The 19510-nt window shown below is 39.2% G+C and overlaps 1 protein-coding gene across 3 annotated transcripts in view; it reads left to right on the top strand.

The window, feature by feature from the left end:
* The window catches only part of sept9b (septin 9b), a 113412-nt gene that overhangs the window by 43208 nt on the left and 50694 nt on the right, over positions 1-19510 (top strand). For 2 of the 3 annotated variants that reach the window (XM_036136793.1, XM_036136794.1), the window contains exon 2: positions 14085-14762. In XM_036136793.1, the coding sequence (XP_035992686.1) occupies positions 14085-14762 (678 nt within the window). Of the gene's footprint in view, positions 1-185; positions 387-14084; positions 14763-19510 lie in introns of those variants that run through there. The other variant, XM_036136792.1, reaches the window with a different exon arrangement.

Consider the following 19510-nt stretch of genomic DNA (forward strand, 5'->3'; position numbering starts at 1 on the left):
CATACGGGTGAGTGGGGGGCAGGGGACACACACCCATGCACGGCGTGCTAGAGGAGGCGTGTGTGTGTGTGTGTTTCAATCTACAGGGAGGAGGAGAAGGGAGGAGGCTCGCCTTTTCCCCTTCACTCTGACGCGTGTGTACAGCAACAGAGCAAACTTAGTGGGAAAGCCGGAGAGAAATTAGCTGCTCCCTCCGCTGAGAGCTGTGGGCTGAATCTTGTTTCGTATTGGGTCTATTTTAGAGTTTCTTCAGAGTCAAGAAGGAACCACTTCAAGGAGAAAAAAACAAACTGAATTTTTTTTAAAAAGTTTAAGCCAGGAAAAAAAAAAAATGTCTGATGCTGGAGTAAACCCACACTTGGAGGGAATCATTTCGGATTTTGAAGGTTTGTCATTTATTTTCTCTTATTTCTTTCGATTCCCAGCGTTTGTGCCGGCCGCTCGCAGTGGACGCCAGCATCCGTCGGATACTGTTCCCTATATTTCCACTCAGCATGAACTCACAGGGTCCAAGTCAGTGTGGTGTCGTAGTTGTGTTTTTACAAGAGTGCTTGTTAGTCTGTCAAAAATAAGGCGGTGGGTAATTGCTCACCGAACCCCCTGTAGCCTGTCATCTGTTATTGATTATACCCGAGGAACATCAGGAACAGAAACAAACACAGCACTGACTTTGCATTGAGAAGAAGACATCATCTGTCCGGTCCTTTTTTCTACCAACATCTCTGGCTTGTTTGTCCAGCACATGTGGTCCCTTTGTCCTCGTTTTCCTCTAGTGTTCTGTCATTCTTCCTTCCCCGGGCCTTCCTTTCCTGTTTCTGCTCCTGTCAGTACCTCCAGCTGCTGTTTGACGTCACGGCCTGATGATGCGAAGGATAGTCACAAAGGGTTCAACCATGGGAAGTGCTCTAACATGGTGCCTCGCAGAGGTATTCGTACCTCTTCAGCTTTTACGCGTGACGCCACAAACCTTCAAACTCCGCGGCATTTTGTTGAGGCTTTATGTGAGCGACCAAAAAAAAAAGGCCACGTCATTGTGAACTGGAAGAAAGGCATTGCACGTTTTTCCAACTGCTTAACAGATAAAACGTTCAAATGTGTCTTAATGTGATGCAATACGATGTTCCTTCGTTGTCAGAACGATGGCTTCGCTGGTTAATGTTGCATGTTGAGTTTTAAGATTGATTGGTTCCCTTATATAGGACATTTTTGACCAATCTGTATAATCTGATTGAATTTGACTTTGTAAAGTTCCTTCGAGATGAAATGTTTCATGAATTGGCGCTATATAAATAAAATTTAATTGAACTGAATTGAATTGAATTGATTAACGCAAGCATTTGCGTTACCTTTGACCTGATGGTGACAGTCTGTTTTCATGTTTCAGAGCAGGGTCAGAGTTAGAGGTGGTCTTATTGGGTAATCTCACAGTATAGTTATGGTAGGAAGATTGCTAACGTTGGCCAGTCTAAGTGGGCTGTAATCTTAGGGCACATGTTCATTTGATGGAGCCATAGACTGACTATTACCACGTTGTATTAGAGTACTGCAAAATGCTCACAATCACTGAAGTGTGAAACAGAAGAACGTCTTTACTTGCTGTGAAGGACCTTAGGCGTGAAAAGAAATATATCATCTGTTTAATTGTTTTTCAGACTAGTTCGATGTGTTCTTCCTTGAAAACAAATGGTTGATTCTGACGCCTAAGTATTTGTAGAACAGTCAGCACCTGATGGATATCTTCATTATCAATGGTAATGGGGACTATATGACATCCTGTGAAGAACCAGCATTTGCTGTAATTACATCTGAGGGAATTTTCAGGCATAACTCTACCAGCTTTAGTCATTCAAACACTGAAATGTTTGCCCATTATTCTTTGCAGAATAGCTCAAGCTCAGTTAGACTGGTCTAAAGTCTTGCAACCCATTTTCCATTGAATTTAGTTCTGGGCTTTGACTGAACCTTTCTAATTCATGAACATTACTTGATCTAAATCATGCAAAGGGTCATTGTCCTGTGTATGGTGTCTTCATGGGAAAATGTAGTTTTCATGTGAGCAGAGCCTCTTCTTCTTTTGTTGCTCCTTCAGATGGCTTGAGATAAACTGCAAGTGGGACTTTATGTGTAATTAATCCTATGTAATGTGTTTCACTTGGTGAATTGAAGTACTGAAATAAATACATTTTTCAGCATTCTGTGGTCTTGCTGCTCCTCTTAAAGGCCAAATTAATGTATACAACTAAAATATTTTTCCCACCTGACCTGTGATCTTTGCAGCTCCTCCAGACTTAGAGTACTTCTCTGATCAATGTTTTTTTTTTTGTTTTTTTTTTTTTTTTGTTTGCCTGGCATGTCAGTTTGGGTTGATGGACAACTCTTGATAGTTTTACAGTTATTTCATACTCTTTCGGCTGGAAAAATCTGGTCTTGTCCAACCATGCAGGCTGGAAATAATTCTCATTAAAATCTCGCTAAATGTCTGATGTGAGAACACAGCGGGTCTGGTGAATGTCCTCCAGTTTGGGTAGCTGGCTGCTACTGATCCTCTCAACTCTCTTGTCGATATCCCATAGAGCCTTCCTGTTCTCTATATTGCAGCCAGACTAATGCTGTGATGCAGTCCTTGAGCACTGACTAAATGGCTGACCTTTAGAAATCTCACATGTCTGTGCTGTGGGAGAATTGTCAGACTGCAGAAAGCAGTTGGACTTCTTTGGGTTCTCTATTTGCTCTATGGTTTAGGTCCCTATGTAATTTTTGAACAGAATTTCATTAAAAAACGTGGCCTTGGGTTTAAAAAAACATGTAAAGGTGATCGAAAGGTGAAAGTTGAAAAGATGTCCACATTAAAGTGTTGACGTCTAAATGTGGCTTTACAAATGAGGTACACCAAATGGGTTAACCCTTAGGAGATTGTTGGTTATTCCCCCCAAACTGCCCCATGGCCATGTGGAATATGTATACCAGTAATGCTTGTTGATGCATATTTAACACATACCAAGGATTGTATCAGAAGTACCCCATCTTGGGGTTAGTTATGCTCAATGATGCCTTATGTCGCTAGTTTTCATACTAAATACATATATTTATTTGTACTGCAGGTGCCATATTCAAATGATCAATCATCCCTTTTACTTTGGTTGGCTGCACAAACAAAAAACTCATATTTTTAACTGATAAATGGTGAATAAATTCTGGCATTAAAGGGTTGACCAAGCCAAGCTTTCAGCGTCTGTGTTGAGACTAAATTTGGACGGGATTCTGGAATAAAAAAGTCCTGCACACTCTCGTTCACCTGGCTACTTTGTTGAGTCTCCGCCGTAATCGATGCATTAGCAAGAGAACAGGGGCTAACTTCAATATTTATAGCTTATTATACCTTCTTATTTCAGAAGACATCACGTCTCCAAACAAAAGACCTGTGCAGTCGCAGCGGCAAATGCTTTTACTCTTCTCCCATGCACAGCACTGATGTCATTTCAACTTGTCGCCAGAGGGGGCAGATGTCTGCAAAAAATTCTGGAGCTTATGCTATGCTATAAGTAAAATCCTCTGTGGTCCAGTAGTATCCCAATATGTGATCTTTATAGATGGACTGATGGAATTTAAATGTTATATAGCATCGGATTAACTGATTACAAAAACCCGAAGCGCTACTTCTTCCTGATTGTTAATAAATCAACAGCCCACTGAGCGCTAGGTGAGAATTAAAATGCTGATGTATTCCTCATCTTAACTCTGTATTTTTATGTTTCCATCCACATTTCATTCATCCCATGCAGTTAGAGTGTAAATCATACAAAAATACCGCCAACTGAAAACAACACAGTTTTATTTGGATGGCGGAACTACTTCCACACGTGTGTCTTTCGGCAATCCTAGAGGCTACAGTGTAAGAATATCTGTCCAGGAGAACATCACACCACCTTCATAACGAGCCTGTGAGGGGCAGCAGTGGTCCAGGGCGTTCTATGACCAGCCTAAGAAAAGATCTGGGTCAGACTGAAAGCTCAGATCCATGTACGTGCAGAAGCCTGCTCTAACACTACACATGTTATATTGTTCAAAACAAAGAGCTTATTTCATGAAGCACAGGAACAACAAGTAAGTTTTAATGTTCATGAATATGAATGAAAACGTATAACCAACGGCATTATCAATAAGGCAAAACAAGACACAGAGGAAGTATTCTTGGGTCTTCTAACGACACTTATCTAACTCTAATATTTATTATAACAGAATAAATATGTTTACTATAAGAGCATGATATCATATTGCTCAAACATGGAAAATATATGGCAACAACAGGATAATATATTGGAATAAAAAGAAATGTACATTTTTGGAACAATAAACTTTTAAAGTCATAACTTGATACAGATCTGGATTGCAGCTCTCTGCTCCTGTAAAGTAAAACTGACCAATTGTTTTATTTTTAAATAGTACATATCTGGACAATCTTTAGACTATTTAATATTTTGTTATCGTGTGCTACTTTTTAATAACAAAATTACCTGTAGATAACAGATGATATTTGTTACAAACATGGTTATACAAATGTTTTAGATGAAAATGTGTAATTCACATAATCAAAAATGGAAAAAGTGATTTTGGAAAAAACATAATAGAATATGAAAAAAAAACTTTTTAGGCATTAAAGTACTGGTATTCAGGTTATATATAATTTACTTTCACAGTATAGTCCTTTTTATTAACAGGTCATCCTGCTCAGTGTGAGTGAATTTTTTATTGACTGCTTGACTAATTTAATATCTGATCAAGATATTTTTGGTACATTGATTTGCATCTGATGAAACAGACAAATTAAGCACATGAAGCTAAATTAATACAATTGTTGCGCTCACTGAGGATGTAATGTTGCTGTTATTTTGTTTTTTCAGACTGCACCACAATGGAACATGAGTGCTGAAAACTAAGTCAAGTAGGTTATTGCAATTTTAACAAATAATCAAAACTTTCTTTGCTAAATTAGATCTTATAAGTCAGTGGTGATTAGGTGCAGAACGATCCCCAATTATTTAGAGTCTTTGTAGGCAGATTAACGTGAATAAAGCTACACAGTTAAGTTATCTGTTGTAAAGAAGCCCTGTTGTTGACCCAGCATAAACCAGTGAAGTGGAAATAACTAAAGAAACTGGACATTTCTCCAATACTGATAAAGAGGCAAGGCTGAAAAATGTCAGAGGGACTGCCATCAAGGCGACACGACACTGACAGGAGCTTCAGAAGCCTTGGTCTGGAATCGGCTGAGCTCTGCATGAGACAACTATCTCCTGTATACTTGTATGCCTGGATTAAGAAGAGAAACCCTTTCTTTTAAAGAAAACATCCAGGCGTGGCTAAAATACTCAAAAGCCTTCCGGGAGAACGTGTTTTGGTCTGTTGTAACCAAACTTTAACGTCAGGATCACGATTCCAAAAAGGGGACTTTTGGCAGGAAAACAACACTGCACATCACCCAAAACAACGCCACACCCATGGTGAAGCGTTGTGGCAGTAGGATAATCATCCAGGGTTGCTTCTCCTCTGATGGGACTGTTTCCTGTCACAGTGGCAAACCAGCGCTGACTGGCAATACCAGTCAGCGCCAGTCAGCGCTGACCCAAAACCTTCAAGTATCTGTTAGAAAGCCAAATCAATAACAGATGGACTTAACCTGGAGAAAATTGAAGTTTTGGAGGTGCCTAAGCAGAGTTCAGAACTAACCCTGACTGAAAATCTGTGGAGTCCCCTGAAGAAGGCAAAAGATGTCCTTCAAATGTGACAAACGTTTGAGAGATGGCGTGCCTTAACCTGTCACAACCAGAGGAATAAAAATCTGTAAACCAATAATTAAGCCAGCTAAATATATTGCCATGAATATTTTAACATAAGAGCACGTCTGTTGATCTTTTTAGTTGTATTTGAGTCACCTTAAGATTATTTCTGGGCTGTTGCATTCACTTTCAGTTGTCATTGTTCCTCAGAGCGTTCCTCAAACCCCTTCATTGCATCTTTTTTACTTCACCAAATATCCTTATCTCTCTGACTCTTTTGTTTTGCGCAGATTCTCAGCCAGACCTGGTTGGAATCCTGCAGTAAATCTGACCCAGTGAGCGGCACTGCTCCTGGATAGGAACCGCAAACCCATCCCCATCAGTGTGGGCAGTTGAAGGAAGTGTGTTTTTGACAGTGCACCATTAAGGTTTTTCTTAACCAAAAAAAAAAAAAAAAATACCATAGTTTGAAATTTCATCGTTTATTGTTTGGCCTTGTCCTGTCAGTCGAGAGGGTTGGTTGTGTTTTTCTGAGTGAGACCACAGAGTTTTCTATTCTGTGGGAACGGACAGCATCTAAAGCTCCACCGTGCATGAATCGGTTTTATATAACCGGTGTTTGACACAGAGTTACTGTCTTGATCAGTTGACTTATTGCATGTGGCTAAAGGACCAAATTATCTCAAGGATACATGCAGTGAAATCTACCCAGCCATTTAGGAAAAATGTATTGGCTGCTTGGGATGCACATTCTTTATTAAATAATCTTCTGAATTGGCTTTCTGGGGGTTGTTTTGCTAAATTGTTTAATAGCGCTGTCACACAGTGTAAGCTGCTGACATGGTTTATTAGTGGTTTGACCCCATGTCTTTGTCAACTAATGATATAGCTGTGGCTTTTATTCTCACTAAGACCTTCATTACTTTTCTTCCCCATTTTGTAATTTTCTTGTAAAAAATCCTTGGTTTTGTAAACGGTTCCTGTTTTTAATGCATATTCAGCACTTGACTCATGTGGCTGAAAAAGTTGATGTCTCAACAATACAGAGAAGCAGTTCTTCCGTTTGCGTAGCGAGCTGAAACACAACTTGGGTTTGGGATTTTGAATGTATTTAAACAAGACCGTGGTGACCTGCAGCTGAAATCCATAGACACATAAATCAATAGTGTTGCTCCTGTTATTCTGCGGTAATGTTTATGGTGTGACAGGTATGCACTACAGTCATATTCAGTAAATTTGAATATGCATTTCTAAGAGGTTTGTTTGTCAGATTAAAAGTACCTTCTGAAAAAAAAGCTACCTGTAAGCCGGTATGAAACATAGTTTTTATTAAACTCCCATTCCTGCATGAAAAATGTGGCTGTTTTTATTGGTCTGATGCATTATTCTAATCATTAATGCTGTGTTTTTATTAGCAGAAGGTGGTGGTGGGGTGGATCGTGATTAACAGAAATAAAGGCTTTAAAGCATCATCAGTCTGTGCTAATCTATATCACATGTTTCCCTTAGTAAATTTCTGAACTTTTCAATAATATTAAAATTCATTGAATATGAATGCATAGTATGTAAGTGATCCAAAACCATTACAGTAGGTCACTTCCTTTTATATACACAAGAACTTTACTGAGACCCCATTTTAATATAATGCCAACCCAGCCTTCGCAGCTACAACAGCTTTAACACTTCAGGGAAGGCTTTACATGAGGTTTGAGAACATCTTTATGAGGCTTTTTAACTATTCTTTCAGTAGAGCATTTGTTAGATCAGACACTGATGTTGGACGAGCTGGCCTTGCACTGGCATGTTTTCTACCTAAGATACTGTTGGATTAATGGGATGCACAACTTCCAAAAAGTTATAATTTTGTCTTGCCGGTCTGCCTAATATCTTCCAAAAACTCTTGGAGAACATCAGAATGTCTTGAGGAAAGTGTGGAATGAGCTGTTGTGTTGTTTTGGGTCAACAGTGGGGTTTTCTATCGGATATCTTCTATGGATACTGTTTTTGCCCATGTAGATAATGGCTCTCGTTGTGGCTTCCTGGACTCTTTACTCTGGATGTAAAGATAACTTTGTAACCCTTTCCAGACTTGTGGATGTTAAACACTTTGTTTTTTTATTTGTTTTTATTTTATTTTATTGAATCAGGGCACGATATATGGTATTTTGAGATCTATTAGTCTACTTTATGTTGTCAGGCTGGTTTTTATTATTGTTATTGTTATTATTCCTTGATTCTACAGGTCTGACTGTAATCAAGCCTGGGTGTAACTCGTGGAAAACTCCAACAGACATCCAACCCTTCATTAAAAATTAACCAAATTAGTTTGGTCTGATATTTATATGGTCTTATTCATCATAAGATGCCCCCCAACAATAATGTATTATTTATTCCTACAACACTTATGAAGAAATCTGGTGAAGTTGCTTTTTCATTCTCTACATTTGTAAGCAAAGACATGAGCAAAATTCACATGTTGTTATGCAGAGGCTGGTCACTATTAGAAAGGTTGAACAAAGTTGAGCAGGTTAATCTTTCAAAACCTATTAAAGTTACCCGTGCCCCCTTGTTGAGGATCAGCAGGGTGAAGGAAGGCTTCCACATTTTTCCCTTGTGAAAGGAAAAGTAATTTTACTGTGGTCCTATTTTTTGTGGGCTAACCAACTGAGCGGACAGCCTTACAAACTGCTTTTATCAGATAAGTTACACACACGGTTTGACTGTATAAAGACCAAACTGACAAAATAGTCTAATGTTGTGTATTTACTTAAATATTATTAATAATTTTAGCAGGTGTTTATTCTGAATGTCAAATAGTCTATACCAATATTGTAAACATATGGTATAGCTTTGTTTGTTTATTTATTTATTTATTTAATAATGGACAATGCACATGAATTATTATATCACATCAGTCTTTATTTCTGTCATGTAAATGTGCCGGATTTAGTTGTGATTTAGATTTAATGTGACAGATTAATGGTATATCAGTATTAAAATATTAAGAGGGAATAGATAACTTTGTTATAACATTAATATGTTGTATCCAATATGGCGTGAGGAGTAATTATTGCTTGCAAGCTTTAAATAAAAGCGATAAGATCATGTTTCACATATTTATTCAAGACTTTTGTGTATTTACAGAGACAAAGAGAGTTTTTGCTCAGGTTTGTCATACTGTGAGAATCTGATTTGCCTCTGCGCTAAACTCTTCCATCCTTTCAGAAAATTAGATTAGAAACACCAAATTATTCTAACATGACCTATTCTCCGTCTATATCTTTCATTTTTGGAAAACTGCAGCATGTTTCAGAGAAGTTCGATGTGGACCGATTCCCTAAACGTTTGCCTAAAGCAAGTAATGCACTGTCTTAGCTGTTTATAAAATTTGCTGACAGATTTTGGCAGACAGGCTTATTGTCTGGTTAGAGTTGAAAGTAGCCACAACCTTGGATTCCCTCAGAGCAATCATAAAACAAGATGGGAAGCGAGGAGTTAGAAGGACACAGTCCAGTGGCAGGGTGGGTTTAAATACCTCCTACAAACTGCTCATCTATTATTGGGCTTAACTGGAAACATTTTCATAAATATGAAAAAGTGGAATTTAACATGCCTTAGTGAACTCTAACTGGACAATGAATATATTTCCCAAGGGTTCATTAAAAAAGAAACTAAAGTGTGAAAAAATTACTGTTCCTGTGTTTGTGAGTGAATCTCACAGTTTTACCAGGACTGTGATGCACTTGTTAAAGGACAAGTCTTATATATAATAATTCAGTGCTGGTTTGGCAAGTCCACATATTGGGGTTTTCATGCATTTCTAATTCCAGGACAGGAAGAACAAGCATTAAGTACTCTGACAGAAACAAGCTGTTAATAATCTCAGACTGTGCTTTAAGGAATCTAAAGGGATCACATTTAGTCTAAATTAATTCAAAACAGCAATGGATTTACTTAGAACTCAATACTGTGACATGTTTTAGACTTGCTGAACTCAAACACAGCAGATATTAATCCCAACCCTGACATGTAACAACGTTGCAAGTTAAAATGGCATCTCTGTCTGAAATCGCAATAAAAAGGTCAAAATTAGAGAAACCCAATTGTGGCTATCTTGAAATCCCCGATAGCAGACATGTGATGCCATGTCAGAAAACAGCAAGATGCTCAGAAACGGCTCTTTTACTAGCTATACAAGAGTTAAAAGTACAAATGTGTGCATGTGTGACTATTTGGCAGCCATATTAAAAGCCACATGGCGGCCATATGTAAAAGCAATTCTTTGAGGTTAGCTTCCTCTCTTGTTCTGCAGGTATTCTTTGACTGCAGATGCAAAAATCCATGCTTTTTAGAAGTGAACAATTAAGCTGATTTTCTGTAAAAAGTAAATAAATAAAATCTGCTGCGTGGCTAATTAACACAGAGGAGCTGAACCAAGAAGCAAAGGAAACCCAGTAAAAAAAATTCTAACAGAGATGAATAAGAATAGACCAAGAAAATGATACACATGGAATGGACTAAAATGGCAACGATTACAACACGAAGACTCAAACACCCAAGGATCATAACATGTTTACTTTCAAGCAGTCTCCAAATAGCTGTGACCAAATACTTAAAAAGCACTTGCTTTTAAAGTGCTTTTTGCTTCGTTCTGAACTCCATTTTTTCAAATTTCTAAATGTGAATGTCATGCTGGCAGAAAATGTTTTTATTTTATTGTTGTTGTTCTCTTTCATACAGTCACTTTTCCTTGTTTTTAGGTTACACTTAAGTTTCTTCTGTTTTAAGGGAGTCTGTCACCTTAATTGCTTTACGTAGGTCAGTTTTCCAGAAATCACTAAAATCTTATTTTCTTTGGTTTTCCCCAAAACTATCAGTTAACAAAACGTGATAAAAGCCCTTAGAGTTCAAATTTAGCATCTGTACTTTTTTTGTTCTTTTACCTGTCTTAAGTCATTAATTCTCTCATTCATTTTCTGCTTAACCCGGTTCAGAATTGCTGGGGTCCCACATTATTCCTGCGTTCAGTGAGCGAGAGGTGGTGTCCGTCAGACCCAAAAGAGTTAAACATGAAACAAACAGCCATTTACCCCCCCCCCCCCTTCACATCTAATTACTCAAATTAGTAAATGTGATTAAGCTGGAATAATAAAAAAAATGAAATAAAAATATTTTTTTCTTTTTCATGCTGCTGTTTGAAGTCTGGTAGGCATTTAAAGAGAACAATGTGGTTAATTGGAAAATGTATTTGTTTTAGGCAGTTGAACGGTCAATTGTTAATAAAACTAAGGCAAAAACTCCCCTATGAACATCAGATTAGTTTTGCATGATAATGCGTAGAGAGACAGCTTTAATGTTATCATGTAAAAGAAAAAAGCCTTTTTCGTTTCCTACTGAGGGGCTGAGGTCATCTTGCCTCCCCGTGGGTGTAGAAATGCATGAAAATAAACATATTCTCATTATACGTACATACTTTTCACAAGCATTTTGAACTTAACTCTGCAAGTAAACATGAGCACATGTATTGTAGGCGCACCGCGGGCCAGAAACAGATCAAATAATCAGCACTGGGTTTTGAACTGAAGGAAACTTTCTTAGGGGGTGTGTGCGAGTGGTCTAAGTTGTGTGTAATTATGATGCCAGCTCCTGGCCCGTGGCTCTGCTCCTCTACTTTTCAATGGAAGTCAGATTCAAGTTGACTTTTTGCCAAATGAATTCTTCCTATGGGGTAAAATCCATCCATCTGTGTTTGCATCTTGGACAGTGCAGCTTATTTCTTTGCATAAACTTAGAGAGAAGGGAAGAAAAATAAAAATAAAAACAGGGATCCGTGGAACATCTTTGCTGAGAAGCTTGGCGGTGGGTGACATTTAGCTGACTGTCTTGCTTTAGAGCGCATAGAAATAAAACACTCTAAGCTGTTTCATGCAAGAGCAACGTGAGTTCATATTGTAATGTGCTGGACGCATAGCAACCCAGTCATGTCACAGCAATGCACGGAATAAACTGTAAAATGCAATGAAAGCCTGCTGCTAGTAAATGTGGGTGTCATGAAATTAGAGCATGGTTTAATTGTTACTGCATGTTGTTTCTTTCCAGCTGTAAACCTCACCTCATTCTTTGAAACTTGATCTAATGCTTAATAGAAAATACCGTCAAGTGATCTATGTGGACCGCTCATTAAATATAGAGTTATTTTATTAAGAAATGTTCACATTTTATTGATCTCTGGAAAAAAGAGAGTTAATGACACGTAAACAACAGAAACGTGTCTTCAGATAAAGAAAAAAGTTCTCGACCCAAACGCAGGAAGGGGGCAGGAGGCCGACAGGTGAAAATAAACTATTTTGCCTGACAAAGGTAAATCAAAAGCTTACAAAAACTAAAACTCCAGGGGAAATTCAATATCATAAATCATGAGGAAAAACACAGCAACAGGCTACAAATATTAGTGTAACTCTGGATTCAGGTTTCAAGTTCAACAAGCAGGTCAGCAGTGTTTTGCAGAAAAGTTGCTTTCAATTACGCCAGGTTGCCAAACTGAAACCAGCGGTGTCAAAACAGGATCTGGAGATAATAACCAATGCTTTTTATCACAACTGGACTAGATTATTGCTCTTAACTGTATACTGGGATCAGTCAGGCCTCTCTTTCACGCCACGTCTTTTATCAGTCCACGCAAACACCTGTCCTTTCTTCTCTCCCCTGACTGCCGATGTGTCAAAGAATTTATTTTAAAGGTAGAGTCTGCGATTTTTCTGGAAGTTTCCCCAAGTCCCTTTTTCAATAACTGCACATGCGCAGGACCATGTTACTTTGCTCTTCCGCTCTTATTTCTTTCTACTGAGGCCTTCCTCTTCTTCTCAAAAACATGAACACGGTTTGCCTCTTGCGACTCTCAGCCATGTTCAAAGTATAGAGTGAGCGCAGCTGCGCTACAATGAACGGCTAACACTGAAGCTAACCGCTAAGCTAACTGGATGAATGAAAACTAGAAGTGCGCATGTGCAGCCATCAAGCAGAAACTAACAAGCATGGACATTGGCGTTACGTGAGCGCGTCAGAATGGTCGTTGTTTGGGACAACCTAGATTAGGCAATACCCCCAGAACATGAGGAACAGAGGGGAAAGAAAGCAGGACCAAACCTCTGACAAATCCCGGACATTTAGACCGAATGGCAGGGTTTGGTCAGTCTTTTTACAGTACTGCAGTTTTCGCAGAAATCAAAATTTTAACCTCCTTTCTCTGAATATATAATGTATTGAACACTGTCAGGATGGAAGGACCAGTTCACCCAGTATAACAAGTGTTTCTGAACAGGATTATCAACTATAGCTTTGAATGTGTTAATGGTCTTCTTGTGCCAGCCTTATGTTTCTCCCAGGGCTCTTAGATGGTTGTACTAAATACTAGACTGAAACTCAGGAGATCGGGCCTTTTAAGTTGTCTCTAAAATTATGGAACAAGTTGCCATGAAATATTTAAAAGGCTATTTCTCTTGCGGATTTTAAGTCTCTCTTAAAGAAGCACTTATCATCAGTCGTTCTTGACACAATGTGAGTTGGTTTGTTGTCATTTCTGTGTTATTTTACTAGTCTTGTGGGATGTTTTCTTCTGCTTTCATTGTTTTTCTTTTTCTTATTTGTGTCTAGGCTTGATCTCTTCTTGGTTTGAACACAAAAAACCAAAGACCTAACGATCATGACACCATTCACATTACATAACATTTTTAACTAATTTGTAGAAACCTGTAGAAAACTAGAGAAACTGAAGGATTTCAAACCCTGAAAACGCAGCATATTTTTATCCATTAGCCACTAACAGTGCTACAGATGACACAAAATTGTGTACCATCTCATCTCGTGACCTCTGTCGTTATTTGGCTTATAAAATGCTAAAGGATTTATAAGATGTTATAAGATACTTAAAAAGCATTTAATGGACTCAGGAAACAATGTAAAAGCCTAGTAAACAGTAAGGAAGGTTTATTTGATACAGTGGTAAAAAATAGATTTTCCTTTTGTGACCTGTGATTCAAGTCTGAGATGCATTTTATGTAGTAGAAATATAGCAAATATAGTCTTTTCTGGCCCCCTTTCTCCCAATCCTTCAACATTGTACCTTTAGATGTTTCATGTAGTTTTCACAGCTGCTTTTAAGACAGAAAGAGTGAACCTTTCCATTTCAGAGTCTTGTACTTGGCTTTTTTAAGATTTTGCATGGTACTTGATGGCTATCTGACAAAATGTCTTGAATATTGCCAATGGACGTTTATCTTATGTCTTGTCTTAATTCTCTTCATGCAGCCCTTAAGAGGTCCTTTGAAGTGGAGGATGTTGACACTTCGTCCCATTCTTCACCCGGCTCTCGCCGAACCACCAACTCCCCTCACCGTAACGCCATGTCTCCCACCAGTATCTACTACCGTGATCTCGGTAGTCCCGCCCCCGCTACCAACAACAACAACCTCAACTACTCTCAACCGCGCTCCATCATGGGCGGTGGTGGCTCCAGGACCCCTGAACCGGTGTCACGTCGGTCTGAACTCTCCATTGACATCTCCTCCTCTAGCAAGAACTTGGATAACATCACCAGCCCTGCATCTGCACGCCTTGTGAGCAACAGTGCACTCAAGCGCCCTGAAGTCTTGGGGCACTCCAGGACCCCTGAGATGAGCCACAAGAGGGAGGTCACATTTGCCAAGACCCTCACTGATTCCCCAACGATCCGTCGCAATGAGGGAAACAATAACAACGGGATCATCCGAGCTCCTGAGCAGAATTACAGTCGCAAGTTTGAGTCACCGAGTCACGGGGATGTCCGTAAACCCGATATCAACATCACCAAAGCTCCCCCAGAGAACAATGGCCACCACCCAGCTGTGCACCACCCTCACCACCCCAACCCTCACCACAACACCATTGTCACCACCTTCCGCTGCTCCTCCCCCAACCATGCTGGACGCAAGTCTCCTAACCCTGACAGTAAGTCTGCGTAGTTGTATCTCCAACACATGCTTGTTCTAGACATATTCCCTTTCACTGTCAGATTTTGTCTTACCAAATTTCCTAAACATTTTTCCTGACAAAGAAATAACTCTCTATAATGCCAAAAACAGGTTTATGTCAGAAGCGACCGGACTTTCGCTATTCGGGAGTCTTTGTCAAACCTGGCAACTCGCACTTGTTTTTAAGCACCATCCTCCTAGTCGCATTCCTAGTCAGATGAAGACCAACAACCCACCCGTCACTGTCCTGGGTCGTTAGGGGCTATTGTTTTTGTGGGTGGTTTACTTGGGCACCTGAATCCGGATGAGACTGCTTATGCTGCTTTCTTTGGAATCAGGTTCAAGACAGGGTAATTATCCTTGGTAGATGAAACAGCAATCTTCCCCCTCTGTTCAGTGATGGCTTTGCTCTTTTGACCAAGATGGCTTCTTTCACTCCTCTTTCAACCCGTATGTCCTCTCTCCAGAATTTGGTCATTGTCGTCAAAATTATGTCCTTTACTCTTGAGGTGCAAGCGGACTGCTGAATCTTGCCCTGGTCTGTGTTGCTGTGTCATGAGCTTATGTAGCTGTTTGGTGTCTGATCTAGGACTCTGAGCAGTCCTTGCAGCAGTCGACCGCATACAGAACTCCGCTCAGCTCCTTACACTCATCTAGAAAATTATTGTAATCCTGAGTTTTTAGCATAATGTTCATTCTAAATTAGATCTAACAGAAGCTTTCATTAATTCAAAATGTGATTAAGAAAGCTTTGCTTTTTTTAAGGCATCTGGATCCTGGGAATCTGTAGAGAAGTACAATAATGAAAAAGGAAGTCAGAAACATTTTAGACATTTTGAATTATTTTCACAACTTTTGCACAATTTTTCTTTAATTCTGTCTGGTTTAGAAGGTATCTTTTACCAGAAGAACTGACATCCGTAGGACATAAAGTGCTACTCTGGAAGACTCCCACTCAGAACTAGAGTCCCTTAATAAAGGACTCATACCAAATGAACGTTTCCACATTTTGCTGTGTTACAACCACAAATTCATTGTATTTTTTTTTAGATTTTGTAAGACAGACACAATGTAGTCAATAGTTGAGAAGTAGAAGGAAACATATTTATCTAATAGTTTTTACAAAATAAAATGCAAAAAGCTGGGGGTTCTCAATCAGTATTTTGTAGAACCACCTTGACCTTTTTGGGGCATGGCTTCCATATCTTGGCAACAAACCCTTTTCCCATTACACAGCTGTAGCAATGTCAGATTGGATATTGTAACTGAATTTTGGTCTAGACTTAAATCCTCTCGTTATATTTCTGGCTGCATGTTTGGGATTGCTGTCCTGCTGAAAGGTAAACCTCCATCCAGTCTGAAAGCTTTTGAAGCCTCTAACCGTTTTTTTTTTTTTTTGGTTTTTTTTTTTGCTTGATCCATCTTCCCATAAACCCTGACCAGCTTAGAGTTCCCACTGAACAAAATAATCATTACAGTATGACGGCACCACCACCATGTTCCACCATGGGGTTCCTGTAGTTAGATTTTTTTGTTTGTTGTTGCCGCAAATACCATTTTACATGTAGTCCAAACGTTAGAGTGTACGTTTTGATCCTATACATTTTTTTTTCGTTACTTTTACTTGGACAGGTAATCTCAGTGAGACTGTTGATCTCATTTACATGAGAGACCTGTAGCGTGGACACAAGACATCAGTTACATAAGATAACATAATAACCATAAAACTTTATTGTGCCGTTTAAAAAGGAAGAGTGTCCAAAACAAAACTTAAAAACAAAAACAGGCTTGAAATTGGGAATCTCTTCCATTTTGTTTAAAATGTGCTCAGAATGGCCCAGAGGGATCAAATTGGAAAATCTTGGTAAATCTTGCTGAAGTGTTTTCCCAAAAAGATGAAGCAGAGGGAGAAGACCATTCTGTGCATCTTTGTGTATTTAGGGGGCTACGTACTGTTCTGCACTACTTTGTGTTGGCCTGTCACATGGCAAAATATTGCCCGTTCCTTTGGTGGAACGGGCAAGTCAACTTTTGGCCTCAAATCCATATCACCGACATAACCCAAAGTATGTTCTGAAAATACTTCAGTAGTGTCGAAAAAGTGTTTTTTACTACATCAAAAGGTTTTCTTCATTCACAACACTCCCTTGGTGGGTCAACACTGGCCTGCCGTTGTGGAGTGGCAATGTCTGCAGTGGAAAATCACTTAAACAGAGAGCAAGTGATTGCTTTCTCATCACATAAACCCAAATCGCATTTTCTCACTGGATGGTTGGTACAACAAAGCGGCTTTTTTTTTTTTTTTTTTTTTTTTTTTTACCAGAATAGAGTTTCGTTGAGCTTTTCCCCTAGAACTCTATAGCTGTTGGTCCACGTCCATTCACAGTATACTATAACTGACTGCACCAGTATTAGATATCGCACCAAGAAACGGGCCAACTACAGGAGCAGCTTGTCTGATTAATCGGATGTCTGCATGTCTGCCAGTAATACAAGGAACCGTGTCCTTCGAGAACCATCTGTCAGCAGACGGAGAAGGCAGACTGACTGTCTGTATTTGTGGTCGTTCATTTCTTTTGTTCATGGCATATTAAAGCCTGGGGGATTTTTGTGATGTGAGGAAAACCTCACATGGCAAAACCAGTTTGGTGTGGCACTTGAGCTCTTAATTAGAGTTATGATAGAAGTGAAATTATACATGTATGTAACTGAGAAGGAAGACTTTTTTTTCCACCCTCTGGGTTGGATTAGTTCTGTATGATTCTGACATGATCCAATTACACGCAGAGTGCAGAGTACAATGGATTTCCTTTGGATTTCTTCCTAGTCAGAAACCACAGAGCTGCATGTATTCCAGTGTGGAATACTGTAAAGTGCAATTAAATGGTTTACAGATATGTGTGACACATTTTAACAACGCATAAACAATTTTAAATAACCCGTATGCAGTTTTGTGACAGTTATACTGCTTTTGCAAAAACTAGGTTGGCAATAAAAGCAAATTAAGTTCAGATTTATTGGGGCAAGTGTGTCAAATATACAGATGTGGACAAATTTGTTGAGACCCCTGGAAAATCCGGTTAAAAAGCTCTAAAGTAAATTAATCCTTTTTCACAGCAGAATAATCTTTCTTTGAAATGTTTCAGTCGTTAGTTCTCCTGGTGCCTTGTGCCTCTTATAGAGCACCTAATGTTCTCCTATGACACTTCAACAAGTTGGAGCATACACAGATGGATCATTTTGCTCAATCTATCCATATGATCCATCCTTTGTTTTACACCAAACATCCTTGGAGTTGTTTGTTGTGTTTTAAAACGTTTAACAGAAAAACAGCAAAACTGTTATTAAAATATCGTCTCTATAGTTTCAAATCTTTTATCTCTAATAAGTAGCCCGAAAGCCAAAGGTCCTAAGGTAGCATTGAACAAACTCCACGTTTGTATGTGTGATGGTGGAATAGAAGTGGTGTTGTTGTTTTTTCTGCCATGACTCCCAGACACCTGATTGGCTTGCAGATAGCATCTAATGGTTATTATGGAGACTTGGTGATCCCAAGACAACAGTCTATCCTGCGGTTCTGTAACAGTGAGGTTTGGAGATTTCCTCCCTTACCATCCTGCCCACTTAGAGTGATGGAAAGACAAATATGGGTCCTCCTCCAGCCTTGTGGCTAAGACGAATGAGCCTCTGTGTCGAGTCATATTTATACTTCAAGGACACAGAACGTCATGGATTGGTAAACTCCCAGATTCTCGGATTAACTTTAAATTATACAGCTGGTGATTTTGCTAAAAGCAATTATTCCTCTCTTCGGATTTTTCCCCCCATGGAGTAAACGCGGTGAAATTAAAAGCTGCATTTCTTTAAAAGTTTCAGAGATTTTCAGCTGATGCTACTGAAGTTAAATTGAAGTTATTTTAAAGCTTTTTATACATCTTGGCCAGCGGTAGTAACACATTCCTCTGCATCTGTATACGGAGCAACAACAGCATCCCACTGACATCCCGTAAAGCAGAAGTTTGCCCCAGGCTCATTCTGAACGATGACGATGGCATTGTTGCCCTGATTTATACTTCTTATTTCTTTGTCTGTGCTGCAGTGGACAATAGGGGATAGATTTACAAAACCACTCCAGAGCTGTATGATCGTTATAATAACCGGCAAAGTAACATGTGAAATAAATTGCTGTTGCTGCTTGAGCAAAACTAGATCCTTTTAAGGTGCACTGCTATTAACCACATTACATAGGTATCTTTGCACTTACATTTTGATTAGATATAATCTCTTGGTGCTTTTAGGCCATTTATTGTTTTGGACTCTTGGCTGGGTCAGGCCATTATATGTGGAGCGCACTTCATCATTTGGCAGATGTTTTATTTTCAGACTGTGAACAGCGCTCCGGCGTCTGGGCCTGCCTCCGTTCGCCTGCGCTGCAGTATGTCATGTTGTGTTCTGCATGTTTGCTGTCTTTCGCGCACAGCTATAAATCTCTTATCTGTGTCTTTGCCGAGCGTTTTACACGGTGCTCTTAGAGATTATTTAGGTTGTAGCTACTTGCTGGTCCACGGAGAGGGGCCCAGAGAGGGGTGTAAATGAGTAGTGACTTGTTTGCAAGTCCCAAAGGCTATAACCTGTAACCCAAGCATTTTTGAAGCATGAAACAATCACTTCAGTTTTCGATTAAAAGAAAGATAGAAACTTGGACAGTGTGGCATGTAACTGTGT

This window comes from Fundulus heteroclitus, chromosome 5, assembly GCF_011125445.2.
Source record: "Fundulus heteroclitus isolate FHET01 chromosome 5, MU-UCD_Fhet_4.1, whole genome shotgun sequence".
Taxonomy (NCBI): domain Eukaryota; kingdom Metazoa; phylum Chordata; class Actinopteri; order Cyprinodontiformes; family Fundulidae; genus Fundulus; species Fundulus heteroclitus.